Source organism: Lentinus tigrinus (assembly GCF_003813185.1).
Source record: "Lentinus tigrinus ALCF2SS1-7 unplaced genomic scaffold L226scaffold_19, whole genome shotgun sequence".
Taxonomy (NCBI): domain Eukaryota; kingdom Fungi; phylum Basidiomycota; class Agaricomycetes; order Polyporales; family Polyporaceae; genus Lentinus; species Lentinus tigrinus.
The window spans coordinates 84,450-111,651 of record NW_027137928.1 but is presented as its reverse complement, the minus strand read 5'-3'; the positions used below and the strand labels follow the sequence as shown (position 1 = coordinate 111,651).

At 56.3% G+C, this 27,202-nt stretch overlaps 11 protein-coding genes across 11 annotated transcripts; 7 read left to right on the top strand and 4 right to left on the bottom strand.

The window, feature by feature from the left end:
- Nucleotides 1-815: 815 nt before the first annotated feature.
- On the top strand, nucleotides 816-1,295 carry L226DRAFT_111348 (uncharacterized protein). The gene has a single exon (XM_067672130.1). It carries the CDS (start codon nucleotides 943-945, stop codon nucleotides 1,258-1,260), a length of 318 nt encoding a protein of 105 aa, XP_067533637.1. The 5' UTR covers nucleotides 816-942; the 3' UTR covers nucleotides 1,261-1,295.
- Nucleotides 1,296-1,364: 69 nt separating this feature from the next.
- On the bottom strand, nucleotides 1,365-3,066 carry L226DRAFT_465854 (uncharacterized protein; the record flags this gene model as incomplete). Its single annotated transcript, XM_067675946.1, has 6 exons — nucleotides 1,365-1,466; nucleotides 1,538-2,236; nucleotides 2,302-2,615; nucleotides 2,703-2,765; nucleotides 2,835-2,909; nucleotides 3,009-3,066. The coding sequence occupies 6 exons, from the start codon at nucleotides 3,064-3,066 to the stop codon at nucleotides 1,365-1,367; spliced, it is 1,311 nt and encodes a 436-aa protein (XP_067533636.1).
- Nucleotides 3,067-3,353: 287 nt separating this feature from the next.
- On the top strand, nucleotides 3,354-5,205 carry L226DRAFT_572518 (FAD dependent oxidoreductase; the record flags this gene model as incomplete). Its single annotated transcript, XM_067684689.1, has 7 exons — nucleotides 3,354-3,675; nucleotides 3,749-3,763; nucleotides 3,820-4,121; nucleotides 4,183-4,785; nucleotides 4,843-4,881; nucleotides 4,937-5,034; nucleotides 5,097-5,205. 7 exons carry the CDS (start codon nucleotides 3,354-3,356, stop codon nucleotides 5,203-5,205), a joined length of 1,488 nt encoding a protein of 495 aa, XP_067533635.1.
- A 453-nt stretch (nucleotides 5,206-5,658) lies between these two features.
- Nucleotides 5,659-7,526, top strand: L226DRAFT_572517 (FAD dependent oxidoreductase; the record flags this gene model as incomplete). The annotated part of the gene is made up of 7 exons (XM_067684688.1): nucleotides 5,659-5,983; nucleotides 6,056-6,070; nucleotides 6,129-6,430; nucleotides 6,489-7,100; nucleotides 7,161-7,199; nucleotides 7,257-7,354; nucleotides 7,415-7,526. 7 exons carry the CDS (start codon nucleotides 5,659-5,661, stop codon nucleotides 7,524-7,526), a joined length of 1,503 nt encoding a protein of 500 aa, XP_067533634.1.
- A 318-nt stretch (nucleotides 7,527-7,844) lies between these two features.
- Nucleotides 7,845-10,846, bottom strand: L226DRAFT_572516 (uncharacterized protein; the record flags this gene model as incomplete). Its single annotated transcript, XM_067684687.1, has 13 exons — nucleotides 7,845-7,870; nucleotides 7,929-8,053; nucleotides 8,107-8,195; nucleotides 8,245-8,315; nucleotides 8,373-8,493; nucleotides 8,549-8,704; nucleotides 8,759-8,947; nucleotides 8,999-9,207; nucleotides 9,261-9,468; nucleotides 9,948-10,337; nucleotides 10,386-10,526; nucleotides 10,579-10,615; nucleotides 10,668-10,846. The coding sequence occupies 13 exons, from the start codon at nucleotides 10,844-10,846 to the stop codon at nucleotides 7,845-7,847; spliced, it is 1,941 nt and encodes a 646-aa protein (XP_067533633.1).
- Nucleotides 10,847-10,999: 153 nt separating this feature from the next.
- On the top strand, nucleotides 11,000-12,482 carry L226DRAFT_561446 (mitochondrial carrier). The gene is made up of 6 exons (XM_067683436.1): nucleotides 11,000-11,122; nucleotides 11,179-11,220; nucleotides 11,279-11,317; nucleotides 11,372-11,493; nucleotides 11,579-12,324; nucleotides 12,387-12,482. The coding sequence occupies exons 1-6, from the start codon at nucleotides 11,092-11,094 to the stop codon at nucleotides 12,448-12,450; spliced, it is 1,044 nt and encodes a 347-aa protein (XP_067533632.1). The 5' UTR covers nucleotides 11,000-11,091; the 3' UTR covers nucleotides 12,451-12,482.
- A 3,261-nt stretch (nucleotides 12,483-15,743) lies between these two features.
- On the top strand, nucleotides 15,744-19,423 carry L226DRAFT_536559 (P-loop containing nucleoside triphosphate hydrolase protein). The gene is made up of 12 exons (XM_067681142.1): nucleotides 15,744-16,038; nucleotides 16,464-16,527; nucleotides 16,583-16,603; nucleotides 16,657-16,688; nucleotides 16,745-16,825; nucleotides 16,884-17,034; nucleotides 17,094-17,366; nucleotides 17,417-17,997; nucleotides 18,057-18,262; nucleotides 18,321-18,448; nucleotides 18,509-19,022; nucleotides 19,081-19,423. The coding sequence occupies exons 1-12, from the start codon at nucleotides 15,994-15,996 to the stop codon at nucleotides 19,229-19,231; spliced, it is 2,247 nt and encodes a 748-aa protein (XP_067533631.1). The 5' UTR covers nucleotides 15,744-15,993; the 3' UTR covers nucleotides 19,232-19,423.
- Nucleotides 19,424-20,022: 599 nt separating this feature from the next.
- L226DRAFT_614324 (uncharacterized protein) lies at nucleotides 20,023-21,224 on the bottom strand (the record flags this gene model as incomplete). Its single annotated transcript, XM_067686616.1, has 4 exons — nucleotides 21,183-21,224; nucleotides 21,020-21,102; nucleotides 20,210-20,960; nucleotides 20,023-20,148 (listed from the first exon to the last, which is right to left on the bottom strand). The coding sequence occupies exons 2-4, from the start codon at nucleotides 21,061-21,063 to the stop codon at nucleotides 20,023-20,025; spliced, it is 921 nt and encodes a 306-aa protein (XP_067533630.1). The 5' UTR covers nucleotides 21,064-21,102; nucleotides 21,183-21,224.
- A 629-nt stretch (nucleotides 21,225-21,853) lies between these two features.
- L226DRAFT_572512 (uncharacterized protein) lies at nucleotides 21,854-23,364 on the top strand (the record flags this gene model as incomplete). Its single annotated transcript, XM_067684686.1, has 2 exons — nucleotides 21,854-22,834; nucleotides 22,888-23,364. 2 exons carry the CDS (start codon nucleotides 21,854-21,856, stop codon nucleotides 23,362-23,364), a joined length of 1,458 nt encoding a protein of 485 aa, XP_067533629.1.
- A 213-nt stretch (nucleotides 23,365-23,577) lies between these two features.
- Nucleotides 23,578-24,760, top strand: L226DRAFT_614322 (uncharacterized protein; the record flags this gene model as incomplete). Its single annotated transcript, XM_067686615.1, has 2 exons — nucleotides 23,578-24,396; nucleotides 24,449-24,760. 2 exons carry the CDS (start codon nucleotides 23,578-23,580, stop codon nucleotides 24,737-24,739), a joined length of 1,110 nt encoding a protein of 369 aa, XP_067533628.1. The 3' UTR covers nucleotides 24,740-24,760.
- On the bottom strand, nucleotides 24,742-25,896 carry L226DRAFT_614321 (uncharacterized protein). Its single transcript, XM_067686614.1, has 4 exons — nucleotides 25,681-25,896; nucleotides 25,379-25,609; nucleotides 24,877-25,323; nucleotides 24,742-24,823 (listed from the first exon to the last, which is right to left on the bottom strand). Exons 1-3 carry the CDS (start codon nucleotides 25,706-25,708, stop codon nucleotides 24,890-24,892), a joined length of 693 nt encoding a protein of 230 aa, XP_067533627.1. The 5' UTR covers nucleotides 25,709-25,896; the 3' UTR covers nucleotides 24,742-24,823; nucleotides 24,877-24,889.
- Nucleotides 25,897-27,202: the final 1,306 nt, after the last annotated feature.

Genomic DNA, 27,202 nt, shown 5'->3' with positions numbered 1-27,202 from the left:
TCGTCTCTCATCATCGTCGTCTCTCGTCGTTCAACACTCGACCGAGTTGTGCTCACTGCTCGCTGGCAGGACGTTCACTCGGACGCAGACGCATGACGCAGAGACGGCGGTGGCGGTCGCTGTCCGCGCTTCCTGGGCTTGGGAGGGCTCTGCCAAGCTGAAGCTGCTAAGCCGGTAAACGGTAAAAGGGACCCAGCGAAGGTCGTCGTCTTCTTTCTTCACTCTTCCGTCTCTCCTGCGCGGTGGCCCTCCCCCCGGTAAGACTGCAGCACCACCGACAGTGACCCGCAGTTCGACACTCCACCTGGGAGTTCAACAGGGCCTCCGAAGCCCGATCTGCGAATATCCCGGTCCCTCAGGCCTCAGGCCTCAGGCTTCAGGCTTGCGTACCAGCTAACGGAGATGCCCGGCCGCGTCCGAGGCCTCGGAACCTGAAGGTGGCTAAGCCCAACGACCAACCGGTACGGGCTTCGCGCTACGACTCGAACACGGTCGCCCTAAGCGCGTTGCCCAGAAAAAAAAAAACACGGCAGGCCACTCCTTGTTAGTTAGCGAGCACTGAGGTCGTGGGACCCTATTATAACCTAGCTCTTCGGTATTCCAGGACGTGATTGGACGGCTGACGGCCCACGGGAGAGTGCGAGTGCCCCGAAGCCAGCGCATGAGGCGCACTGGTCGAGATCTCATGGCCGTCCTCCGTTCCCCACCCCCCCACCCCCGAGGCCCTTTGTACGCGCTCAGCACCGTGACGGCCGGTGAGGCCTGAGGTCTCTGCTAGTGACCTGGATCCACGCACCGTGCACGCTGTTACGGCCGCCTCCGACTCGGCATGGCTGAGCAAGGGACTCGGCGTATATGGCTAACCGCGTCGGACAGTGGTGGTCTAGGCGTCGTGGAGTCCACCGTACCTAGCACGCGTCGACGAGACAGAGCGCGGTGCTCATGACCAAGGCTGTACTTGAAGATTTGTATCGTGATATCATGCTGTATGTAGTTGGTGATCAGTCGCGTCGAACCCGGCGAGGATGCTCTTACCGTGGTCCGTGCGACACCGTGACAGTCTCCAGGAAAGTGCTGCGTCGTGGCCACCTGGCCCTTTACCGGCACTGTCTCATGGTGCGTCTGCGGCAACTCAAAGCCCACTGTCCTTCCTCTAACCAGTCAAGCGAGTCGCTCCTTGTCTTAATCTTAGTCTACACCATCGTCCCGCCCGAATATACGAGTAGTCGAATCTATGTCTTCATTCCTAATGATCACTGAGGCATTGAGTATTCAGTATCGACAGAAGCGACGTACCAGTATGCATACATAATCCCTGCGCCTGAACCTTCATCTAGCATGTCGTCCACCTTCCGAATCGGTCATTACAGACCCTGCGGCCCACTGGCAGCACCCGCGCCTTCCCTGTACCTGCGCAGCGCCTGGTTCTGCACGACCAGCAGCAGCGCATACAGCGTCTCCATCCTCTACAGCGCCACACCGTGACGAAACACACCGAGTTAGCTAACGCCTCAACGCCAACCGTCTGCTCACTCACCGGCATGCCCACGCCCGCCCTGCGCCCCATCCGCACCACCTCCCCGACGACATGCTCGACCTCCATCGGCCGCCCGGCCTGCACGTCCACCAGCATGCTCGGCAGGTGCTTGCTGTCCGGGCGCGCGTGGATCCGCGCCGTGTTCAGCAGCGTCTTGTACGCCACGTCCGGGTCGAGGCCTTCCACCGTGTCGGGGTGGCCCGGCTCCGCGGATGGGGATGGGGACGCGAAGAGCGCGGTGCCGAGCGTGGAGAGCTCTTGAAGCGTGTCGTACAGGAAGGGGAGCGTGTATTGGCCCAGGGCGGGCGCTGCGCGCGGGACGTCGGCCGTTTGCCTCTCGCTCTCTGTCTGTGGCTCTCTCTCTGGCTCTGGCTCTGGTTTGGTCTCCATCTGTGTCCGTTCCCCCGCCCCAGCCCCAGAGTCCATTTTCCCCGAATTGGACTCGCAATACCCAGGCTCGCACTCCGGCGGCCTAAAGAACGCGCGCAACGACTCGCGCGCGAGCGCCGCCGACGCGCCCAGCACGGCGTTCCACATGTTCTTCGCGAACTTGACGCGCTGGATCTCGGGCACGACCGTCACTTGGCTCCCGCCTGCGCGCAGGAGGGACGCGAGGGAGGCGAGGAGGGCGTTTTCGGAGGGCGTGTTCGCTGTTGCGGTGAGGTTCGTTGGGCGGTAGATGCCCATCGAGACGCGGTCCTGCGGAGGTGGGGCGGGTGAGGAGATAGTCAGCGTCGAGTATGATACTTGAAGGCGCGACTGACGAATTCGTTGTGCTCGACGGTGTTTATCTCGACGGCGTTCTTCTTGACGAGGTTCGTCCCAATCCACACCGCAGTGCTCACGATGCGCGGCTCCTCTTGCGGCTTGAGCTTCTTCAGCGCGTTGTACAGATCCGTCTCGACCCCCAAGCCGTTCTGCATGAGCACGTACGTCGGCTGCGGGTGCGCGTCCGCGTACGACGGGGAGAGCAGCGGGGCGAGCAGGGCGGGGGTGCGCTGGAGCTCGGGGATCGCTTTCGTCGTGAGGAAGACGTAGGCGTATGATCTGTCGAGTGCGGGTTCGAGTTTCGGGAACACTGGTAGGGTGCGATGTGAATGACATGGTCAGTGGTGAGCAAATATCGGGATGACATGGAGGATGCCGAGGACGTTGCGCGACGTACAGCGATCAGGCCGCCATCCGTCGATGTTCCCGTACTTGGCGCTGCGGAAGTTCATCCCATGGGCTACATATGAAGTAGAAGGAACGAGTGAGCCGGCGGATAGACAGAAGAGATGAAGGTGCGCCCACGGACCGTTCGTAGCCTCGTAGTTGCTTCGCGCAACCACAGTCACACGCGCCTGGCCGCTTCTCTTCAATACCAGCGAATCTGGTCATGCCGAATCCCGATGACGGTGGTCGGATGGTCACGGTATCGCGTGTATCAGCTTCGAGTACTCCGGCTCGCTGCCTAGGAGACAGAACGTACATATAGCACCAACGGCACCATATCCGATCAGCAGGATGTCCTTTAGAGGGGATGCCATGGACCCAGTGTTTCGTACCGGGATGGTTGGCTGACGGACGTAGTATCAGTGGTTCAACCAGGGAAGCGCCCATGGTTGTGGGTCCAGACACCCATAAGCGCTTCAACTATCTTATCGCGCTTGACCATGATGATCACAGACCATAGTGACTCAAGTTCCTTCCTCCTCCCAACTATATAGTCTGGTAGTACACGCGCACGGCAAGTACTCGGAGGACTTGCATAACCAGCGACGTCTAGTACAGTAGGTTGTCGATGCGCTCGTTGACGCGGTTCCTAGCCACCGCCATGTCCACGCTCCCGCTTGTCCTGAACGCCTTCGCCGAGGAGCAAGCGGCGCTCGAGCTCCCCGTCCAGAGCGTACCCGCCGCCGCCTTGCCAGTACCAAACCCAACCAAGTCGTTCTGGATCGACACTCCTGGCGCGAACCCGCTCGCGAAGGAGGGCAGCGAAGGCGCGCTCACGCACGACGCCGATATCTGCATCGTCGGCTCGGGGATCACCGGGGTCTCTGCTGCGTACCACATCTCCCGTCTCCTTTCGGAGCAGGGCGAGGATGGCGCTGGTGCCAAGGGCTTGAAGATCACCATCTTGGAGGCGAGGGATTTCTGTGCGTAGTCGCTGTGACTGACTCATCTGCGCATCGCACCTGCGGGCGATACTGACAGACTACTGTGACGCAGGTTCAGGAGCTACGGGTATAACCACTGTGCCGATACTATGTCGGCAGTGTCGCTGATCGGTACTCTTACAGGTAGGAATGGGGGCCACCTGACGCCCGCCTTCTTCCAAGGCGTCGTCGGCTACTCCGCGCTGTACGGGACCGACGAAGCCGTTCGTGCTATCGCTCTCGAGCAGCATACAGCCTCGGAGATCGTCAAGCTCGTCAAAGATACGGGCGCTGAAGCGGCAGTTGATCTCGTTGAAGGAGGGCATACGACGCTACTCTTTACCGAGCCTGAGGTCGTCGCGTCCAAGGCCGATTATGCTGCTGCGCAGGCAGCCGGGATCAACGTCTCAGATGTCAAGTTCCTCACCAAGGAGGAAGTGAAAGAGGTAAGCATGACTGGAATACAGAATACAGAGCCCCATCGCTAAACATCATATGCGTTCACAGACCTACGGCGCCGAGTATCCTGGCATCCACACCCCAGGGCACAACCTTTGGCCGCTCAAGCTAGTCACCCACCTGTACAACCTCACAAAGCAGACCCTCGGCCCTGACCTCACCCTACACACCAACACCCCCGTCACCAGCATCGCGGCCATCTCTGCGTCCGCAGATTCCTCCGCAACAACCGCATCGCGTCGCTGGAACCTGACGACCCCACGCGGGCCCATCGCCTGCTCATACGTCCTGCACGCAACGAACGCGTATGCCTCGCACCTCCTCCCGCACATGCACGGTCCTTCGGGCATCATCCCGACGCGCGGCCAGATCATCGCCCTCCGTTCCGCCGCCCCGCTCGCGGAGATCACTAAGTCGAGCTGGGACGGGAACGAGGGGTTCGAGTACTGGTTCCCGCGTCCGTTGGCTGGTGAGGAGACGGAGCCGCTGGTGATCCTGGGCGGCGGCCGCGAGTCGACAAGGCCAAAGTTCGAGCTGTACACAGTCGACGATGCGAGTGTGAACCCTGTGGTTGGGGAGACGCTGCGGAAGTTCTTGCCTGCGGCGTTCCCCGGCAAGTATGAGCCCGGGCGAGAGCCCGAGATGGAATGGGTGAGTACAGGTTCGGAGTTGTTGGTACAGTCAGTTAGACTGAGTGGCTTTCTGCAGACGGGGATCATGGGCTACACCAAGACGCGCGATCCCTTCGTAGGTCTTCTGTCAGTGACCTTCGTCGCACAAGCTCACAACAACATCCACACAGGTCGGTCCTGTCATCGATCCTGCCAAACCAGACGCGTACAAGGGCCAGTACATCGCGGCTGGGTTCACTGGGCACGGCATGCCTCGCACTTACGGGTGGTAAGTCCCCCCCTTCAGTCTAGGTTCGCTGCATGCATCTCACGGGTTGAACGTTGAACCAGCGCGGAGGCCGTGGCTGGGATGATCGTCGCAGATATCGCAGGGAAGGAGTTCACTGTGCCCGACTGGCTCCCGCGGCACCACTTGACAAAGAATCGCTTGAACGAGTAGTCGCGTAGAGACGTCGATACCTGATGCGTGGAACCGTTTGTGCGACAGGAACAGGAACAGTACGTTGATGTACGGTGGCAGAGTCTCGTGCATAGTATTGCGCACGTGTCCCCAGGTGGAGATGACTTTCACTCCCGACCAGCACTGATCACCAAGCACCGATATCGACCATGGGTCTCGAGCTGATCCAGACAGATATTTGATCCGCACGGTCTCCCTCACATCCCGACGCGATATGGACAAACTATAGATTCAGTCATATCAGTGACTCGAGCTTACGATCGAAATCTACAGCGCTTATGAGTGTATGTTACCATTGTTCCGCACCTCATGACGACTTGCAGATCACGGCGGACATATATAAGCTCACAATCCCAGGTACGCATTTCCCGCTCTCCGACTCATCTCTAACCCATATTCTCTACGTGAAACGCATTCAAGGAAGCACACAAAATGTCTTCCTCGTTTACAGTTGAGAATGCAGTTGACCCTCTACAGCCCACCCCCGTACCTGTCGAACCAGTGTCCAAGCCAATTCCTCTGCCCGTCCCGAACTCGACACAATCTTTCTGGCTTGACCCCGAGGCGAACCCCCTTGCGAAGGCGGGCAGCACCGGTCCTCTCACCTCCGACGTCGACATCTGCATTATCGGTTCTGGCATAACAGGCGTGTCCGCCGCGTACCACCTCACACGTCTGCTGGCCGAGCGTGGAGCAGTATCCGAGGTGCCCAATGCGCAGCCATTGAAAATCGTCATCCTCGAGGCGCGAGACTTCTGTGAGTGTGTCATGGCAACGATTACTACTGGGTCAGGAACTCACCCCCTCGTCTCCACGTGCCCGACGACAGGCTCCGGTGCAACGGGTATGTGCACCTCTGGCCGCAGTTAGTATGTACCTAGGCTAGACCATCACTACACCAGGACGAAACGGCGGCCACCTCACACCCGTCTACTTTCAGTTCTTCACGGAATACGTCGCCGCACACGGAACGGAGGACGCAGTGCGCGCAATCGCTCTCGAGCAATACGTCGCGTCGTCTATCGTCGACTTACTGCACTCGACCGGACAAGCTGACGCGGTTGACTTGGTCGCCGGAGGGCGCGTTTATTTGCTGGTCTCTGAGGACCAAGAGGCACGCGCAAAGGCGGACTATGAGGCTGCGAAGGCCGCAGGGGTCGATGTCTCTGCAGTACGATTCCTTGGCAAGGAGGAGGTCTTGGAGGTGAGCGATGAGGGGCATCTCCACGTATGAAAACGCGTACTCATCGAGACGTCTCCAGACATACGGCGCACCATACCCTGCTCTATGGACGCCCGGACACAACCTCTGGCCACTCAAGGTCGTCACGCACCTCTACAACCTCGCAAGACAAACCGCCTCGGACTCGGCCACCTCGTCGCTTGCTCTACACACCAACACGCCAGTAACGTCCATCACGCCTATTGTATCCTCCTCTCATTCTCCGGCTACTGCGTTTCCACGTCAGTGGACACTAAGCACTCCGCGCGGAGCAATCGCTGCTTCGTACATTCTGCACGCCACAAATGCGTACGCCTCGTACCTCCTCCCGCACCTACACGGACCCACCGGCATCATCCCGACCCGTGGACAGGTCCTCGCAGTCCGCACGGATATGTCCACCAAAGCTGCATTTGCGGACTACGACGGCTCAGAGTACGGGTTCCCCCGACCCGTTCAACCTCAAGATGGCTCCCAGCCACTGGTAATCGTTGGCGGCGCACGACAATCTGCGGGGCCTGGGTACGAGATGTATGAGGCGGACGACAGTGGGATGAACCCCCGCGTGAGTGAGGCCTTGCATGCGCTTCTGCCAAAGTTCTTCCCCGAGAGGTGTAATGCCTCGACGTCGCCGGATGACGTACGGGAATGGGTGAGCTCAGCCTTGTCGTATGCAGAGCTGAACGCGCCGCTGACATGCCGTACTTCTCAGTCTGGAATTATGGGCTTCACGGATGAATATGACGTCTTCGTATGTGCCACTTCATGGGCTATTGCGCAGTCACACTCACCGTTGCACGTCTTGCAGGTCGGACCTGTCATTGACCCATCGCAGCCCGAAGCTCACAAGGGACAGTACATTTGCGCTGGCTATTCCGGACATGGGATGACCCGTGCGTACGGCTGGTGAGTCCTGTCTCTCGTGCGCATGCATCTAGTAGCTCCTGCTAAACTTGTTATATGCAGCGCTGAGGCTATCGCGCAGAAGATGGTCGCTGACTTGACAGCGAAGGAGTGGGACGTTCCTGAGTGGCTGCCGCGGCATCATATCACTGACAGGCGCAAGAGTAGCAATTGAGAACGACGAGGCCTTGAAACATGATTGCGAGGACTCACTGTATCATCTCTCTTTGCTCAAGAAGTACTCCAGGTTTGTTACGTGCAAAGCTACGCTCAACATTTAACGCGGACGTACCGAGAGCAACGAATCAGTCTGCACGGGACTGAGAAAAGAGTCAGCAAGACATACCGCCCTCATCGTCGACGCCCACACACACTCATCGGGTTCAAATGTCCCGAAATGGTATCCCATTCAGATTCAAACTAGTCCGTTTCGCATATTCCTTTATTCATTCAGGCCGTACTCTACCTTCTCACTCCCAAAAGAACATCACCTTCAAGCCTGCAGCTCGACATAGTTCGCTGCACGCAACCCACGTCAACCTCTGTAGAAGAACGAACGAAGGACGACGCTACTCACCAGGGAACAACCCGACGTTTCCGTTCTTGTCCGTGCCCTGCCACCAGTCCTCTGACGCAGCCTCGATGTGCGTGATCCGGTCGCCCTCCTTGAACGAGATCTCATTGTCCTCTCCCGCGTCGTAGCTAGAAAGAGCCATGAGCGTCGCAAACGATTTTACATGGAGATGACGACCTACTCGTAGAGTGCAACAGCCCACGAACCGAGGTCTTCCTCCGGTTCGGGCTCGGGCTGAGCAGCAGCCGCCACGGGCGCAGGGGGCGGGGGCTAGGGACGAGTCAGTATGGCATTGACACCTCAAGCTCCGACCACATACTGGGGGCGGAGGCGGCGGCGGGGGAGGCGTGGCGGGTGCAGCCTCCTGCTCGACGATCTCGACGTAGTTCGCTGCAAATGCTGTCAACCTCACGCGCACCCAGAAAGACAGCCGACCTTGCTACACACCGGGGAAGAGACCTTGCTTCGAGCCGCCAGCACCGACACCGGACCACCAGCCCTCGTCGAGCTGCTCGATCTGCTCGATGAGCTCGCCCTCAACGAGGTCCATCTCGTTGTCCTCTTGAGCCTGCGAAATGCACCACGTCAAAGATCGGTCGGCCGTACCCAACAGAGCGACTGACCTCGTATGCGTATTGGACGATCGCGCACAAGCCCTGGCCTTGCGCATGAGCAGCCGCGGGAGCAGGAGTGGGTTCTGGCTCGGGCTCCGGTTCGGGTTCGGGTTCGGGTTCGGGCTCCGGCTCGCGGGCGACAGGCGGAGGCGGGGGAGGCGGAGGCTAGCAAGACACAGTGAGCTAAACACAGCGCGTGCACACAATAGCATGGCTTACAGGCGGCGGCGGCGGCGGCGGAGCGGCCTCGGGTTCGGGCTCTGTCTCCGGCTGAGCGAACGCAGGTGGAGGTGGTGGAGGCGGCGGAGGCGGAGGCGGTGGGGGAGCTGCCTCCTCGACGACAGGCGTAGTAGCGGGGACTGGACGACTAAAGCTGGGCACCGCAGGAGGTGCAGGAGGCGGAGGCGGCTGAGATCGCGCCGTCAGTACCTCGTAGTTCATAGAGTAGACCAACCTTACCGGAGCATACTCCTCCTCTGGCTCGTCTGCAGCGAGAGGCGGTGGGTGCATCGCGGGCACACGAGGGGGCGGCGGGACTCCTCCACGGAAGGAAGGTGCGGGAGGCGGCGTAGGCTGCAAATCGAGTGCAGCTTGTGCGCGAGCCTCTTCCTCTTCCTGGTGCTTCTTCGCCAGTGCGTGCCGCTCGCTCCAAGTCAACTTCTTTGCACCTGGACGCAATCAGAAATGAGGATCGATATGCGATACATTGACGTGGACGTACCACCGACATGCGACGGCTTGGCAGCAGCGGCTTCGGCTTGAGCCTGCGCCTCCCTAGCAGCGAAGGGGTTGACGAGCTTCTTGGGTTGAAGCTTGATGGGAGTGTAGTTGGTTCCAACCGGCCCAATCTTGTCATCCTCCGCAGGCTTGGTGGGTACAGGAGAAGCCGCAACAGGCGCAGGCGCAGCAGGGGTGAACCGAGCGGCGGGCTGGAAGGCATGATCAGATTAAGTCTCATCCGCTGGTCTCATTAACAAACGGTCAAGACCAGCCCTTTCGGACAAAGAACCGGTCCAGAACGTCTCGTGAATTCTGTATAGATGGGTGAGCGCATCGCGCCGCCGTAAAGAGCGAGCCTCCGACGTCGCGTTCTGATCTCCTGGGACAATGACCTGCCCGAGTTGGGACGTATGTATGCCCCGCACACCGATCCTAGGCAAGATTGCCTGGTGGCGGGAGACGCGCTCTTCGACCTCGCGAGCATGCACGCTGACCAGGCTGTACGATTGTTAACGCGTTATACACGCGCATGCGAGTGACGGGAAGACGAGCACCCATCTATAAGAAAGTCACCAGGGCGAGATTCCTGCACGTTTCTCGACCCCCACTTCTGACTCTGCACAGCGCCGTGCGGGAACCTCGTCCTAGAAAGAAGGTATGGTTACAAGTTTATAAAAGGGACACGTACAGCGGGAGCAGCCTTGGGCGCGCGAGGCGTTGGACGGGATGCAGCAGGAGGAGGCGGAGGCGGCGCGAAGCTGTCGTCCTGGTCGGCCCACGCATCTACAGGCGCCTTGTTGACGATCGGAACCTTGCCGAGACCGGGAGCGGGAGAGGGTGCCATCGGGACGGGACGAGGTGCGCTGGGGATGGATGGTTTCGATGCAGCCGGAGCAGGAGGCGGTCCGGAGGAGGCACCGGCACGAAGGCCAGCGATGTCGGGTCTGCCTATGGGCTTGTAGCTGGTGCCGACGGGGGCGATGGGCTCGAATTTGCGAGGTGCTTCCTTCTGCGCACTGTAATTTACGCCGGACGCGGCTTCGACGCGCTTCATGATCAACGATGGCTCGACATCGCCCTGTGGATATTGTTGGTACAGTTCAAAGCTAACGCATAGGACACATACTTCGTTCCGAGCGTTGATGACGACGTGGGTACCGCGTAAGAAGTCGGCGACGGCGCTGGAATGGGTGGGGAAGAGACCCTTCCTCGCGACGGGCACACCGTCACCGCACCAGTTGATCTGCACGAACTTCGGAAGCTCACTCTGGAGACTTCATTGAGGGTCTGACAAGCACGCAAGGACGAGGGAGGCTCACGTTGGGGTCCTTTACGCGTGCAAACGCGTACTGCATCCTGGAGCGGACATCGTCTCCAGCCGGTCACTGCGAGACAAGAGATGACTTACCTGCCATCGGAGAACTCTTCCTGCAGTTCCTCCAAGCCTCCATCTCCCGTAGCCTGCACCTTGAGGTCGTTTGAACCCTTGTCATACGTGAAGATCGCCCAATCTATGCCGCGAGCATTGAGGACGTCCTGGTATGCCTGGGTCAAGTCTCTGCTGGCAAGATTGATCCGCAGAGACATAGCACTCGTTCCAGACAGTAATCAGATCCTGTAGCAGCGTAGTAAACAGAAACGAGGAGCGATGTGGTGGTCGAGGAACAAGAAGTGTGGTCCGACTGCGGGACTTGGTCGGATTTCAGCGATGATGTACGGTGAGCGCCTGTACACCTTGGACATGACCACCATCGCCTACCGCTCGGCTCGGAACTTGCACTTTTTCTCTGCTTCTGTTCACCTTCATAGTCCTCCTTAGAGCTCTGGTAACAATGTCAGACACAGAAGACACCAAGAGGAAAGGTCCGTCGTGCTATCCATGTCCTCCAGTCTCGTACTCAAAAACTCTCATTCCATAGAAATCAGCCCCGCTCTCGACTTCTTCGCTGGGACGGTGGCGGGTATGTTGAACCTTTCTTGCAAGGCTTTAAGGCCGTTATCTCAGACCCAAGATCGCAGGAATGGCTGCGGTGGTCGTGGGGTATCCGTTTGACACCGGTGAGTATGTCTGTTCGGTCCGTACGGGATATTTCGGTCTGACCTCCGACGCAGTCAAGGTGCGCTTCCAGAACCCGCAGACAGCGTCCAGGTACCGCTCTGCAACGCATGCATTCTTTACTATCGTACGCGAGGAACGTATTCGAGGTCTCTACCGCGGCATCGCTGCGCCTCTGGTACGTACCCGGAGACATCGGCGCGCCATAGAGCACATCGTCATGAGTTCACTGACTTGCTTGCTCTTGCGTGTCGGACGTTCAGGCGGGCGCTCCTCCACTGAACGGCATTGTGTTCTCTTCATATCGTTCTCTGTTGCATGCACAACTAGATGATGATAACGCTATCCCTACACTCACCCAAGTTAATCTCGCAGGCGCAGGCACCGGGATCATATCCTCGTATGTCCCTTCCCTCCCTTATTGTCTCGCGTGTTACATCTTCCCCCCTTCCCCCTCAACGTTCTCAAGCTATGTTGTTGACGCTTCTCTCTCAAGGCTAATAACCACGCCGGCCGAACTAATCAAGATCCACCAACAATCCCTCGTCCGCACCTCCACGTCCGGATCGTCACCACCCCTGCGCGACCGCGACGTCATCCTTCACCTCTGGCGCACACTCGGCCTTCGCGGATTCTTCCGCGGCATCACCGCGACTGCGCTGCGCGACACGGGCTATGGCGCGTACTTCGCTGCCTATGAGGCCACGCTCCGCTACTGGCCGCGCCCGCACGCACCACCAACACACGACCGGGATGGTTCGCCCGCGAAGCAGGTCGAATCGACGCTCGCGACGCTCTCGTGGCCGGCAATGCTCGTCGCGGGCGGCATGGCCGGGATCGCGGGCTGGGTGGTGACGTTTCCATTCGACGTCGTCAAGACGCGTGTGCAGAGCACGCCTCCAGGCGTGCCCGGCAATCCGTATCGCACGACGTGGTCGACCATTGTTGCGTCGTACCGCGCAGAGGGTTTAGGTGTTTTCTTCCGCGGACTTGCGCCCACGTTGATACGGTATGTGCATCCGAGCTGGAGCGAGTCGGGATATGAGTTACTGACCTGTAGAAACTTTGCAGGGCAATCCCGGTAAATATGGTGACATTCACTACCTTCGAGGCTGTAGTCGGACTGTGCTCATAGCATCATGCTCGTATAAATATACAATTGCCAATAATAAGCTGATCGCTGAATGGTACAATATAACAAGATGTTTCTATGGTTTGGTTCCCTCTACTCGTCATTATTGATATATTCATCCCCTGGACCTGGCAGACTTGAAGCAATTGAGCCAATGATTCTGTCTAGGTTTGACATATTGACACTTGAGTTAGTGTCGAGCTGTGTGCTACGCCTTTGTGCAAGTTGTAGGTCTATGAGAAATCTGGAGACCATGATTGCGGTTAACCTATAGTATAAAGTTAGCAGTAAATATGATCCACAAGAAGCTAGACATACGGTTCAGAGATTACAAGGACCATGTCTGCAGGATATGTAGAATTTGCTGCATCAATGACTACACTCTGTTTTAGTGTGAGTAAAGTGTGGTCAATGGTTGATTAGATGAAACTAACTGGAATCAAGGCACACATGAGCACTGCAATGTTGAGCAGTAGCTGGGCACTTGCATCTTTCTCAACCAGTGAGCACAGCTACTGTTAAATTTTGAACATACATAAAATAGAGTGTGCCTGTTTCAGTTTCAAGTATAAGTGTGAACATATGATACTGTATGATCAACATACTTACCATCTCTAAATAGGACCTCAGAAATTGTTGTCACTTCAAATGTGTGTTGAATGCCATTGTAGGTGGCCCTCCAGCTTATACATAGAACCAAGATGTCTGCAAGAACAAGACATACTCGTGGAACAATTGTCACTGCATGAACACTTGTGTGAAAAGGTAGTATTACCCAAAAAGAGGAAAACCCACACCTGTCCTCCTTTCAGCCTCAGCAAAAATAGAGACTAATGATAAAACTTACAAGTCTTGTACTACATCTGATAGCAACTCCTCTGATGTGCATCCAAGTACTGGATCAACATAGACATTATACCAAGGGATATAGAGCTAGACACCACTAATTTGTCAATATATCAAAAATATAACTCAGCACATACCGCAGCTGCCACTATGGGCATCATACTCAAAGTGAAAGTTGGAATAGTCCATGCCCACCTAGCCTTGCTAAGAGCATGAACTCTCAAACCAGAAAATACTGTGATATATATATATATTAGCATTATATTCATAATATATATCAACTCTGCAATACATACTGGCCCATGGCAAATATTGTGACCACTCCAAGATATCTGCCATATAAGTTTGTGATTTACAGCTTCTATGATAAAGGTTCAATGGCCATGGCTTCAATGAGGAAGAATCAATCAAATACATCTAAACCAGGCATGAATAAGTACTAATTTTTACATGCTGCGTGGAAGCAAATATAATACTCACTAGTGTGTTATCATTGATAAGCGGCCAAATTGTTGGTGTCTGATATATGGTATTGAATAGACAGAGATAGTGATTGACCAGAAACAGAATTGAAGCTCCTGTATATGGGCCTTTCCAGAAGAGCCGAGTTTCATAGTGTATATTGATGACATGATCATAGATGAGTAAGACTAAAGTGTATGGTTAGCTGTGCAAATGGGTAAACATCATGAAGTTATAGTACCTGCAGCTGCAAGACTTATATAGAAATAAATCATGCTGTACAATCTTAGTAAGGTTGAAGGTCCAAAGAACAACCGAGGGCTTACTAGCTTTCAAGGGACTCTATCTGTACTTGTGCTTCTGTAGTGAGAGACATGATGTGAAGAATGTAGCCTGAGTGTCAAGTTGTTGAAGATTGTCAGGCCAGTCGAGTCAGCTCTGCATTTATATAGGGCACTCCAGTTAATTTTGGTCCAGCTACCGCCAACGCCGGTCCATAGAACAGCCTGAACGAGGCGACAGGGCTGTTCGTCGGGGCCTGCAACTTCTCCGTGCTAGATCCCGACCGAGTCGCCAACGGCCTCAGCAATGCGGTCCCACCTGACGGCGCGCATGTTCGCATGTTCCATCCACACAGCACTATAGCATAGTAGCGACCATCGAAAGATAGGCTTATTGAGTGTAGCCATGCCCACAGTATGCACCAGCTCCACTTGTTACTGTCAACAGACTGTGTCGGAAGGTCCGACGTGCCACAAGTTCCCCACAACGGTGGACGCGCAATATCCATACTCGCCATCCGATCATGAAGCATCGCCTTCGCATCTCTCCCCCCTCCAACGGCAGCTACCTCTCCGGCTCTAGACAGGTCACAAACTCAACTGAGTGGCCTCTCGGTTCCCGCACACGCTTCTCTCGCCGCACGGTGCTCTCTACTTTCGGCCGTTGCTCGATGTTGGCAGCTGAACACGTCAGTCTCATGCCTAAGTGATTCGCGCTCGATCCTAATCGCCATAATCTCTCGGTCGGCCTTGTCAGGTGGGAGACGGTCAGAGATGTAACACAAGCGGTACATGGAGGGTGGCCTTGGCGTCAGGACGGTCAGGAGCAAACATGCGTTGGCCCCTTACCCGGCGACGAAAGCGCTGTCCGAGATGCCAACATCGTGGTGCGCAGGGCGACGTCCTTGTTGATGATCTTGCGGTACTCGTGCGGCGGCGTCGCACCAACCTTCGGCCCTCCCGAGGTGGAAAAAAGTGTTAGCAACCGGCGAACACAGTCCGATGTGCGTACAGTCAGCGCCACATATTGAGAACGGAGCAGCTCCTTACATACCTCTGGCACTTCCTTCGCGAGTATCCTCTGATCAAGGCCCTCCAGCATGGCGAGTCTTACGAATGGTCTGCGGGCTGGTAATCAGTACGAACGCATGGCATTGAGAGATACTCACAGCGGGACTCCAACTTCTCCTGTGCGACAGGACTGCGACATCGCGAGACCATCCTCTGTGTCGAGGAAACTAGCTCATGCCAGCAGACCTCCAGTCCCTTCTAGCGTTCGCCGTCACGCCCGGCAGGTAAGCTCACCTTGATGGTTTTGCGAAGCTCCGCCCGGCGCCGTGAACAAGCAGAACTCCGTTGGTGGCACCTCGCCTTGCTGTCTAATACAGAACTGGCAGTACGCACCTCTACCACTCATCCCGTACGGCTCTCCCAGTGGTGCTGGAAGACTCTGCAATCGGTCCAAAATCGAGACTGGACACGTCTATAGAACATAAGTTATGCGACTACGGGAGTGTTCGAACTTTGAAGGGTGCCTAAGATGAGTCTAGTCGCTGCTCGTGAGGGTAGTCGGAGACGGCGAAAATGGTCGGACTCGCACGTTCTCGGTGTTTCTCGCAAGCGCCGGATGGGCGCACGTGATCGCGTTGGGCGCCAGTTTATATAGGGTACTTGCTCATCGTCGGCGACATTCATCTCGCTCTTTCTTCTCCTCACTTCATTCAACCTACACAAACTTTCTGTGTTCATGTTCAGAAGACAGATCGCACGCACTAACTTCACGCTCGCTTCGAAGCGGCCTCTTACCCGCTCTGCAATTGCACCTCTTCCTCGTCGCGCACCTCTTTCTCGTCTCTCGCCATGCACAAGAGTCACAGCACCACTCGTCCTTTCGCGTTCGTATGCTCAAGGACCCCCTGGAGGTGGGATGGGAGGTGGAGGGTTTCCGGGGTTCAACATGATGGGTCAGCAGCGTCAGAAAGGCGACGCACTCAAGGAATTCGTGAGTATCTCTCGCCATGTTTCTTCATTCTCCATTTGGGTCGTCTGGCCTCATTCGTGTGTATGGTTACTACATCCTCGTACACTCTCGTGTCCTCTGAAGTCTTGCGCTAGACTGTGCTTGGTTCACACTATGTGGGTCATTTCCGGCATTGCCTTTACGCCTGCCTGAGGTTGGGTGTCGGGATGGTGCGTTGTCGACAAGATGGAGTGGGATAGCGCACGGTGGCCCCGGTACTCGGAGGATGTATTCTCGCTTCTTTGACTTCACGCACGGCGTGAGTCGGACTCGTCGCGTTCCCTGTCTAAGCAGGCGCGTAGCTTGGGACGCAGGCTCTGGAGTTACAGGTGGCAGTAGCGGCATCCGTCCCTTTGACTAATGCACGCCTCGCGTCTGTATCACTTTCTGACCTTTCTCCCCGTTAGAGTGTCGACTTGACGGAGCTCGCGAAGAACGGCAAGCTTGATCCAACTATCGGCCGCGATGAAGGTGCGTCCATCATAACTCGGTGTTACGTTGAGCTAGACAGCTAACGTATTTGCAGAGATTCGACGTACAATACAAAGTAAGTAGTATTTGCACATTCAGTGTGCGCCTCATATTCTGACTACGCCGCAGTTCTGTCGCGCAGAACGAAGTCGAACCCAGTCGTGAGTATTCGCGTTCATTTTGATGCAGTGCGTTCGTACTGATGACGCGCGCACAGCTCATCGGTCCGCCGGGTGTCGGTAAGACCGCTATCCTGGAAGGCCTCGCCCAGCGGATAGTCGCGAAGGAAGTCCCAGAGGTGAGACAGAAGCTGCTTCGTTTCTCGGTCCGTGACGCTGACTCTACGCGGCTTGCAGTCTCTGCAGAACAAGCGGGTCCTCTCGATTGACCTGGCTGCCATCATGGCTGGGTCTGGCATTCGTGGACAGTTCGAAGAGAAGTTCAAGGCTCTCATCAAAGACATCGAGGATGAAGCCAGGAACGTCATCTGCTTCATAGACGAGCTGCGTAAGTACATGCTGTGGTTTACATGATATATATATGGAACTGATTCACGGCTGCTGCAGACACGCTCTTCAACCTCGGGAAGGCCGAAGGTAGCATCGACGCCGGCCAGATGATCAAGCCTGCGCTAGCTCGTGGCTTGCAACTGGTTGGTGCTACCACCCCTGACGAGTATCGGAAGACCATCGGGAAGGATGCTGCCCTCGAGCGTCGGTTCCAGCCCGTGCAGATCGACGAGCCCACGGTGGAGGCCACCATCTCTATCCTCCGTGGTCTCAAGCCGCGGTACGAGGTGCACCACGGAGTTGGCATCTCGGACAGCGCTCTTGTCACCGGTAAATGCTCTGCGCACGCTTACAGTCCGACCGTACTAACTCCCTCAAAGCTGCTGTGTACAGCTCGCGGTATATCTCCGACCGATTCCTTCCTGACAAGGCGATCGACCTCGTCGACGAGGCCGCCTCGGCACTGCGTCTCGCGCAGGAAAGCAAGCCGGACGAGCTCGAGGCGCTCGACCGCGAGATCATGACGCTTGAAATTGAACGCGAGTCGCTCAAGAACGAGACGGACGTGTTCAGCGTTGAGCGGCGGCAGAAGGTTGAAAGCACGCTGCAGGAGAAGCGCGAGCTCGCGGCGCAGCTCACGCAGGTGTGGCAGGCGGAGCGTGCGCGGCTCGACAAGATCAAGGACGTCAAGGCGCGGCTCGAGGACGCGAAGCGCGAGCTCGAGATCGCACAGCGACAGGGCCAGTACGAGAGGGCCAGTCGGCTGCGGTTCGCGACTATTCCTGAGCTCGAGAGGCAACTCCCGTCCGAGGGCGAGAGAGGTGAGAGCGAAGATGCGGAGGGCCCGTTGGCGATGCTGCACGATCGAGTGACGAGCGCGGACATTGCGCGGGTCGTGGCGAAGGCGACTGGCATCCCAGTGCAGAGCCTGTTGAAGGGCGAGCGAGAGAAGCTCGTGCATGTGAGTATCTCAATCAACATCCTTTACGATGGTCGCTCAACGTACACCCTGTTGTGCAGATGGAAGATGCGCTGAAGAAGCGCGTTGTCGGCCAGGACCACGTCGTCGAGGCCGTCAGCGACGCGGTCAGGATCTCGCGCGCGGGGTTGCAGGCCCCGAACCGCCCCGTCGCCTCATTCTTGTTCCTCGGACCTACCGGCGTTGGCAAGACCGAGATGTGCAAGGCGCTCGCTGCATTCTTGTTCAACGACGAGCAGCGCGGACTGTGAGTGTGGTTCGCTAAATGGACAGATGAACGTGTTCGCTGACCACAGCTCTTTCAGTATCAACATCAACATGTCGGAGTATCACGATAGACACACCATCTCTCGGCTCATCGGTGCCGCCCCAGGCTATGTCGGCTTCGAAGAGGGCGGTCAGCTCACGGAGGCGGTTCGTCGCAAGCCGTATGGTGAGTTCACGTCTCTCCACTCGTCTATGTATATGTCCGCTAACACCCGCCCTTCCGCAGCTGTCATCCTGCTCGATGAGCTCGAGAAGGCGCACAAGGACGTCGCGATGATCCTGCTCCAGATCCTCGACGAGGGCAGCATCACCGACTCGCAGGGACGCAAGGTCGATTTCAAGAACACGATCATCTGCCTGACGAGCAACATCGGTTCGGACATTCTCGCGCACAAGTCCGCGTCGGACGAAAATGGCGTTGTCACACCCGAGGCACGCGACGAGGTCATCGAGCGCACGGCCGAGTACTTCCCCCCGGAGCTGCTCAACCGCCTCGACTCAATGCTTGTGTTCAACAAGCTCTCGAAGGCATCCATCCTCCAGGTCGTCGACCTCCGCCTTGCGGACGTCGCGGATCGCCTGCGGCATCGCCGGATCACTCTTGACGCGGACGCGGGTGCGAGGGAGTGGCTGGTGCGCGAGGGGTACTCGGAGGTGTATGGTGCGCGGGCGATTGCGCGGATCGTACGGACGAAGGTGCTGTTCCCGTTGGCGCAGAAGCTGTTGAAGGGAACGATCAGGTATGTCTTCCGCTGTTTGTGCACGTATCATGGTAGTTGACCGAAAATGTGGCTGTAGGGACGGTGATACTGTGCAGATTCGCGCGTCGGAGGACGGAAAGACGCTTGAGATCAAGGAGAACCACCCGCCGGACTCATCAATTGCGACGTCGTCCACGCCGGTCGCGAACCTGGAAGACGTCGAGGGCGAGCCGACGTCTTCTGCGTGATGAGCGTGATGAAGCGCTGCTTGGACATAGTCCCTGGGTGGAAGGAACGGAATGTGAAGTATATTCATTCATTCTAATGTCGCTGCAGACACACATCACTAGACCATTTGCACCTCACTGTATTGCTAGCACTCACCACTCATGTAGTATATTACTTCAAATGCATCTGGCTGCATCGTGCAATGTATCCGCATCGCTTACTCGTATGGATCGGCAGTTCGCCTGCTCCGCGTCGAAGCTGAGCTCATCGAGCGCATACCACGAGCCCTTCGGAGCGAGTTTCCAGGTGATACATACATAAGTGCTCGAGTATACACTGTGTCTGCGTCTGTGACCGTCGATAAAGTTGTTCAGTGGAACCCGTAGTGCTAATTATCCTGCAGCCTCTCCGACCTCATGATCGCGCGACATTCCGCATCGCCGAGGTCTCTCCATGTGCTATTCTCCTCGACCAACCTCCCCTTGACATGCTTTAAAAATCCTATCGTGCATACGCACCATCATCTTGTCCAGTCTTGAGTGAAGAAAGACTCTATCATGCACCCAGATCACCAGATGTGTGATAACCCGGGGGGCCAAACGGAGAGATAGTTCAACAAGCTGCCCATGCCACCATCATAGAAGTTAAAGAAGGAGCGGGTTTGATGTGCCTTTTGGACGGTACATAACTGCTCATAGCATACATTCTCCGGCGAGCTCGAAGTAGCGTGGTCGCAAGTCATTCAGGACCGTCGTCGTTACTTTCGATGTCAGTCCTTCCTGCCATGCTTCGAAGTAGTCGACGTGACACGTCAGCCCCAGGACATACGCCAACTCCAATGCGTCGACCTCGAGGTAGTCAAGCTCGGGCCACGAGCCGTGCGCGAGCTGCCATGTTCTGTTTCGCTCTCGTAGGGATTCCATCCTGGACCATTGCACTACTGGTATACGATTGCCAAGTTGAAGGGTTTCGTCAAGATGGCATAAGTACAGACTCACGTGGCGGACGGCAGGGAACAGCCTGATGAGTGTGCTAGCGCCCTCAATCAAGTGGAAGTTATCGAGCTCTAGTGTGCGCACGGCCGGGAACGGGCCTGACTGCGCGAGGAGTCGGACGTTGGTTAAGGACAGGTTTTCAGTCGCGGCAGAGGGACTGAGTAAAGTGGTGCATGGATCGGCAGCGGGCTCACGGGTAGTGCGGTCCGGAGGAGCCATACGCAATACCACCTTAGTGAGGGGAGCGGTAGCGTCGAGGAGGATATCGGGGTGAGAAGTTTCCCTGACGTGTCTGAATTCGATGTACGTGAGATGGGCCAAGTTGGCGAGCACGGCGCGGAGTTCGCGTGCATCGAAGCCTTCGAGGCGATGCAAGGTAAGGGAAGTGAGATTTGGTGCGTGTCGCAGGATCTCCAACGCCAGGCGTGCTCCTTCCTGCGCTTCGAAGTCACGATCCAAGAATGGGGCTTTGACCTTTTGACAGTAGGTGAAAGATCGCAGCCAGCCCGCGCAATCTGGAGCAGAATCGTCTCCGATACGGAGAAACCGATGGAATGTGCCGATCTGTGGACGGTATATCGTGCTGATTCTGGCTCCTTTGACATATTCTGGGAGCAACGAATCATACAAGACTTTGGAGGTCCTCAGCAGACGGGATAAGTCGTCTTGTTTGAGTAAAGGCGTGATACACCGGAGTACATCGACGGGTAGTCCGTACAGGCGAGGAGCCTGATGCTTGTCTGGTTCAGATCGGCTGGCATCGCGAGTAGATATAAGTCTCATCGTCACTTTAGCACCATAATGAGGCCTCACCGCTCAAGCGCACTGCCGACATTGGGATCTTTCCTACTGCTCATCGCGATAGCCTGTCGCAACTCGCCGCGGTCGCTGCGATTCTTCATAGGAAGTCAGCACACTGACTACACCACACACACACACAGAGGGAAGAAAATCGAAGGTACAGAGATCTACTCACAGAGGATCGGATGGATCGTGGTGGTCTACCGTCTAGAACGAGATCAAGGTTGGAGATGGGAAACAGTTGGGCGCCTATCATCCGACTTGTTTTCCTACGTACCACCACCCGGTTTCTTTCTGGTAGCGGATGCCCTCCTCAACCTCCCTAGGCACTGTTCCTCTCGCTATCATCGTATACAGCTTTCTTCAGTATGCATGCGATGCCACATCTTTTGTCTTATTCACTTCGGACGGCTGTTCATCTGGTCGGAGCCACGTGAACTTGCGGACCCGTTTCGCCATCTCAGAAGGTACACCTATTCACTGGCAGAGTATCTGCTTCGTGATGGCCCCATGAAACAGATTCTCACCCCTTTATTTTGCAGAAGAACTTCTCCTGAACTCCTCGGACGGCCTCGATTGCAATGCAGATCCGAAATTTAGGGGAACATTCAGCACTGCTTGCGTATACTAAACCCCTGGCTGGGCCGCCTCTCCTAACCTCGAGCACCCAGTATAGTGGCTACGTGCTCGTGGAGAATTTCCATGCATCTCTTGGAGTTTTAACCGGAATGATGATGTGTTGCGATCGAATTGTGATCGAGGCTAAGGAGCAGGACTACAAAAGCTGGTACCCGCGCCGGAGTACATGAAAGGGGGTGAGCACCTCTACGCCCACAAGCTTCCAGCATGGCACTAAATCTGGATTACGACGTACTTGCAGAGCTCATACATTACCTGCCGAACGATCACGCCCTCGTCTATGGCGCAACTTGCTCTTTCTTACGCCCGCTCGCTGTCCGACATGCAGTTGCGGATGTCGTCTTCAACTCGGCTACACATCTCAAGATGTTCTGCCAATTCATGCTGGACGACGAGACCCGTCTCCCCTACCTCCGCAAGCTAGTGATGTTGAGCGGCATACCTGCATCCTCTCGCTTCTATGCGTGTGTTGGACCTCTCACGCGGATGCTCAAGGGCGCAACCAACCTTTCGCTCCTTACGCTCCCAGCTCCGGACTTACTCTTCGATATAGAGGACGGTCTCCGCGATATCGTCGCATCGCTGGAAGCCCTGACGTCGCTCTCGCTCACCTCCTTCGGCGCGGAGTCTCGAAAACTGCTTTTGCAGTTGCGCTCCGCTCCGCGCCTTCAACGCCTCGTCATCTCGGAGCAGTGGACGGTCTATCAGAATGAGTCGAGGGGATCGATGATTCTTCCCCCGATGACCAGCCTCCACACACTAATACTCGACGGTGTGAGGTCCCCGCCTCTACTCTCGATGCTCCCTGTGGTCGCACCTGCCATACGCAGCCTACAAGTGACCAATGTCACGTTCTGGCTGGAAGACCTCAGCCAATCTAAGAGAGCTTGGTGGGAATCGTTGGAGCACATCCGCGGGGATTTGCACGCGGTGTGGTCTGTCCGCATACCTCATCCAGTCGCTATGCTCCAGGTGGACACCACACTCGACCCGCGACGTGACTGGGATCCAGCACCCTTGTATGAGATGCTTGCGGCGGCATCGCCTAAGCGTCTCTCCATAGGAATGCAGGCTCGCTTCAACCAGCCGCTCTGGCGGACATACGCCCCTGCGATGCCGCGGCTGCAATATATGGAGCTGGTTGTAATCGAAAGCGACCCTTGTTCTCCTGACCTCGAGTTCTGGATTGTGAGTATCGTTCGTAAAGCCTGCTGGATTCATGCTGATGTCCCTTGTTGCAGAAGAACATGTCAGAACCTGGAGCGAGTGCTCTCTTCGCCCTCGCCATCTACATCCAGCGACCAAGCCATGATCCCGTGGAGTATCCGCTCATGCCGAGCGCAGGCCCGATCGACACACAGCTATCGTTTCGCCTACAGGCCGCGCTCGCGCGTTCCCTCCAGTCCTTGCGCATACTTGCTCTCTCTATCGGCACGCATCCCGCAGCGAGGGAGGAGCACGACTTCGACATGTACTCCGTCTTTAGTGGGTCGGAGTTCAACTGGTGGGTCTCAGAAGATCCGTCAGACTCTCCTGCAGGAGGGCCTCCGTTAGCGGAGTACAAGAATGACGAGGCTGATCACGATGCTGAAGATGGACAGGCTAGGAGTTGGCGGCGAGTGGAGGAGAAGAAGGCCGTCCAACTCTTCGCTGCCCTGCGCAAAGCGAACCTTGTAAATATGTGCGAACGGAGGACGTTCCTAACGTTGTACACATGATTGAGATTCGTACGTGCGTTGGGTCGCTGCAGAACCTCTCTCGTCAATGTCGAATTCTCTATGTCAGACACCAGGTCCGATCTGTCGGCGTGTGTTGTACTCACGCATGGTGAATTCTTCTCCCGAGGTTGACTGTTGGCAAGCGCCTCGCAGGACTATATGACCATGAGGTACGGGACTCTCAGACCATGACTCTCTTCCTCCTCCGCATTCATGGATCTCCTCCCCATCGAGCTGCTCTCCTCGATATTCTCATTCGCTTGCACAGATGGCGGGTACACGGGTACCAGCCTCTCCGCGACCTCAAAATATCTCAACGCCCTCTCACAACCCTACGCACTCCAAAGCATTGCACTGTACGGCTGGCCGCACATTGTCGCATTTTCGACCTCACTCCAAGCGCGCAACGCCGCTCAAACCCCACCTTACCTCCGTCTCCGCTGCTTTCACCTATACATGACCGACCGCAGCAGCGCTTGCCCATCACGGGTCTGCCACGATGGTCTTCCCGGATGCAACGGTGACAGCTACTGCGACCCCAGTCTGCGAGTTGTCCCAGGCACATCAATCTACGTGGGGCACGCGCACAATATCCTCACTATCCTCGGACCCCAACTTCGTACCCTGACGCTTCTGCTCTCCGAAGAGCTTAACACGTTCCCGAGCGCAGGCACGGTCCCCACGTTCCCATGCCTGGAGGAGCTCACTATACACAGCTCCTTTCTCCGCGCCCTCACCGACAACAGGTCGTGCATGCCGAGGTTGCGCCGCCTCCACATCATTCAGGACATCGCGTTTGATTACCACTTCGTCTCCGCGGTGTCAACGCTCGCTCCGGCTTTGACACACCTTCGGCTCTCGGAGCTGAGCACCGCGGTGTACCAGACCGGGGACCTCATACACCACGGTGTTGCCTCGCTCGTTGGCCCATCGGGAGAACTTGCTGGCTTTTCCGAAGCACTGGAGAAGGTCATCCTGCAGTTCCGCCATGCGGACTCACAGGTCTCGTGCGAAACAATATCCTCTGGGCCCGTAAGTCATGCGCCATGTACTTGCGCCGGTTAGTGCTGATTCTTGTGGGAAGCTCGCCGCATATTCCGCGGCTTTCTTCGCCGCGCAACTTCGGTCCATACTCTCGGCGTTGTGGCGCTACATCCAGCACGATTCGAAGCGACGCGTCGTAGTGCTCCCGACGTGCATGCACCGAGATGAAAAGATGAACCCTCGAGGATGCTCAGGAACCAGGGCGCACCTTTACGAAGATGTTCGGCGGAGCTGGGCGGCTTGTGCTGCAGGAGAGGAAGGGTTGTGGAGTATTCAGGAGTCGGACGTTCTCCTAGCTTACGGCCTTCCCGGTCTTCCCAACTTGCCGTGACTAGCGTCGATGTGCCGATCGCACAAGATTGAATCATTACACTTCAGTACATGTCTACGCGAAAAGTGGAACATAGATGATACACTGGCATATGCGGACGGTCAGCGAGGTTGAGAGGTTCATGACGGTGCACGTACGGTGGATACAGTATTATCGGTACGTGTACGGCGGTGGTACGACGACCTGGTCAACTAGCCTCACGCCCGAGTCTACCTCTTGCGCAACCAGCACCGTTCGCGGGTGGTCATCGATTGACTTGGCCTTCTCGACAGGCAGCATGCGCACGAGCCCGAGCTTCGTATGCGTCGGTGGCGGGCTAGTGACTAGAGATGCGTCGTTCAAAAGACTTGGGCTCTTCTCCGAGTATGGCCAGCCCACTTTCACCGACGAAAATGTAGTTGTGGACGCAGCAGAGGACGGGTGGGAGGATAGAAGAGAGGCTGTGAGCGGTGGAGAGGGGAGCGGTTTCTCGAGCCAGAGAGGTTTCGGACGGGTAAGGAGGGTAGGGCTGAGCAGCGACAGAACGATACTATGTTTCCGCGCCTTGCGAGGCGCTTCAAGTGCAAGTCGTTTCGGAGACTCTGCTGTCGTAACAAGTTAGTCCTGCAAGTCGGCATGCTTTCGACTTATATGACTTACTTATCCACATCTGAGAGGGAGGGCATCGACGCCTTCTGCGCTTCATGAACCAGTAGCTGAGGAAGATCACGACAATGAGGAGGACCGCGCTGCCCGCAGCCGCTGCGCCGATTATGGCGGACAGCCGATCGTTCGACTTTGGAGTCGTGGTGTGCGAAATATTCTCTTGTAGGTCGTGAGGATGTTCCCTGTGGCGCGCTTGGAGTCGAAGATAGTTGACGAAGGATGAATCTGAGGCGGCGGCGGGGGAGAGTCGACCGTCATCAGTATGAGGAAGACTCGTTATGCTGACATGGCCATACCTATCAGTCTTGAATGAACAACAAACATGTTCTTGCTCTCCTGGACGAGGCCGAGTTTACGGTATAACGCGTGCTTGACTCAGGGAACGGCAGATGAACGTCCGCCTTCGGTGAAGCTCATGTAGCAGGTCGTCGAAGGGCCAGTTGCAAGAAGGAGCTCAAGGGGAGGCGAAGTTGGAACTAGAAGTGACAAGAAAGCAGCGAGGACCAGCTCAGTTGAAACGAAGGAGGGAAGTCAACTTCGAAGTAAGCTCACTGTACGCCGATCCTATTTCTCTTCCCATTCGATCCCGACGGATGCTATAGAACACGCGTCTACGGTGTGAATATCGCGCGAGCGGCAAACGCTATCATATCGCCGGAGGCACATCAGTCTCGTTCTGTAGTGCGAGTGAATGGTCAGTGGAGGCACAACGGGGTTGTCATGGAAAGATGAACTCACGGCAGTGGTGCCCGTCGAATTCAATGATCTATGTGTCCATTGCGTCGAGGTTGGATGGCACGCAGATGCGAGGAAACATGGGCATCAGGAGGCCCTGTCGTGTTGAGAGGAAACCGTGGCAGATTTGTCCCATAGGGACCGGTGGCGTAGGTCGTGGTGGTGCACTGCTTTAGAGTCATGGCCTGCGGCCGGGATGCAAATGGGAAGAAGGAACCCCAGCTTCTGATGCCGGAGGTGTGGACACCGATGACTTCGGATGGCGAAATAAGAGATGGAGTATCGCATCGCACTGCGAGTCGTGCACGTTGACGAGATTCGTTTGTATTGGATACATAGTCAGGGCCGCAAGCACTCATGAGATCACCGGCAAGGCCGAAGCATAACAACGGACAAACGCTGGAACCTCCGTTTCTTGTCACTGCAACCGGATGCCAACGTTGAAGATGAGGGACTCGATATCTCTGAGTTCGGGATCCGTCAAGTCGGACTCTAGTCTGACGGGGGGATGTCAGCGCCCGCCGAACTGCCGATCCATATCTTCAACGTACAGTAGTGTAAATCTGCGTGCGGTGGACGAGACACGGGAGTCATCATCAGACTCGATGGATATTACATCCGATATACCTGATTCAATGGAATCGAATTGAGTATACGTGGTATGCGACTTCCTCGATAATAGAGTACTCACTCGCCGTCATCTAACTCTGCGGTCTGGTGGTGCAGACAAGATCAGTACCGTAAACCAACCTCAAGCGGGTCAGTTCAGGCTTGAAGCTTCATCAGTGACGGCACATGTCCTCCCACTTAGATAGATGAAGAATTATAATCGGGAACGGTCGTACGGATGAAGACGATATTCAGGTCTCGACTCTCAGGCCGCGTGTGGGCGCTGGGATTTTACACGCAAGAGGGCTAAATGTCATATTCCAACACACATTGGTCCAATTGGAATATAAATAGGTCCTACGATAGAAAAGCCATACGCCCGTTGTGTTATGATTCTAGGGCCCCGGAAGCTGGGCGTTTCTGTCCCGCGCTCAGAAGGTTTTGGTCCTGGCGCGATAGACTTCCTGTCCGCCT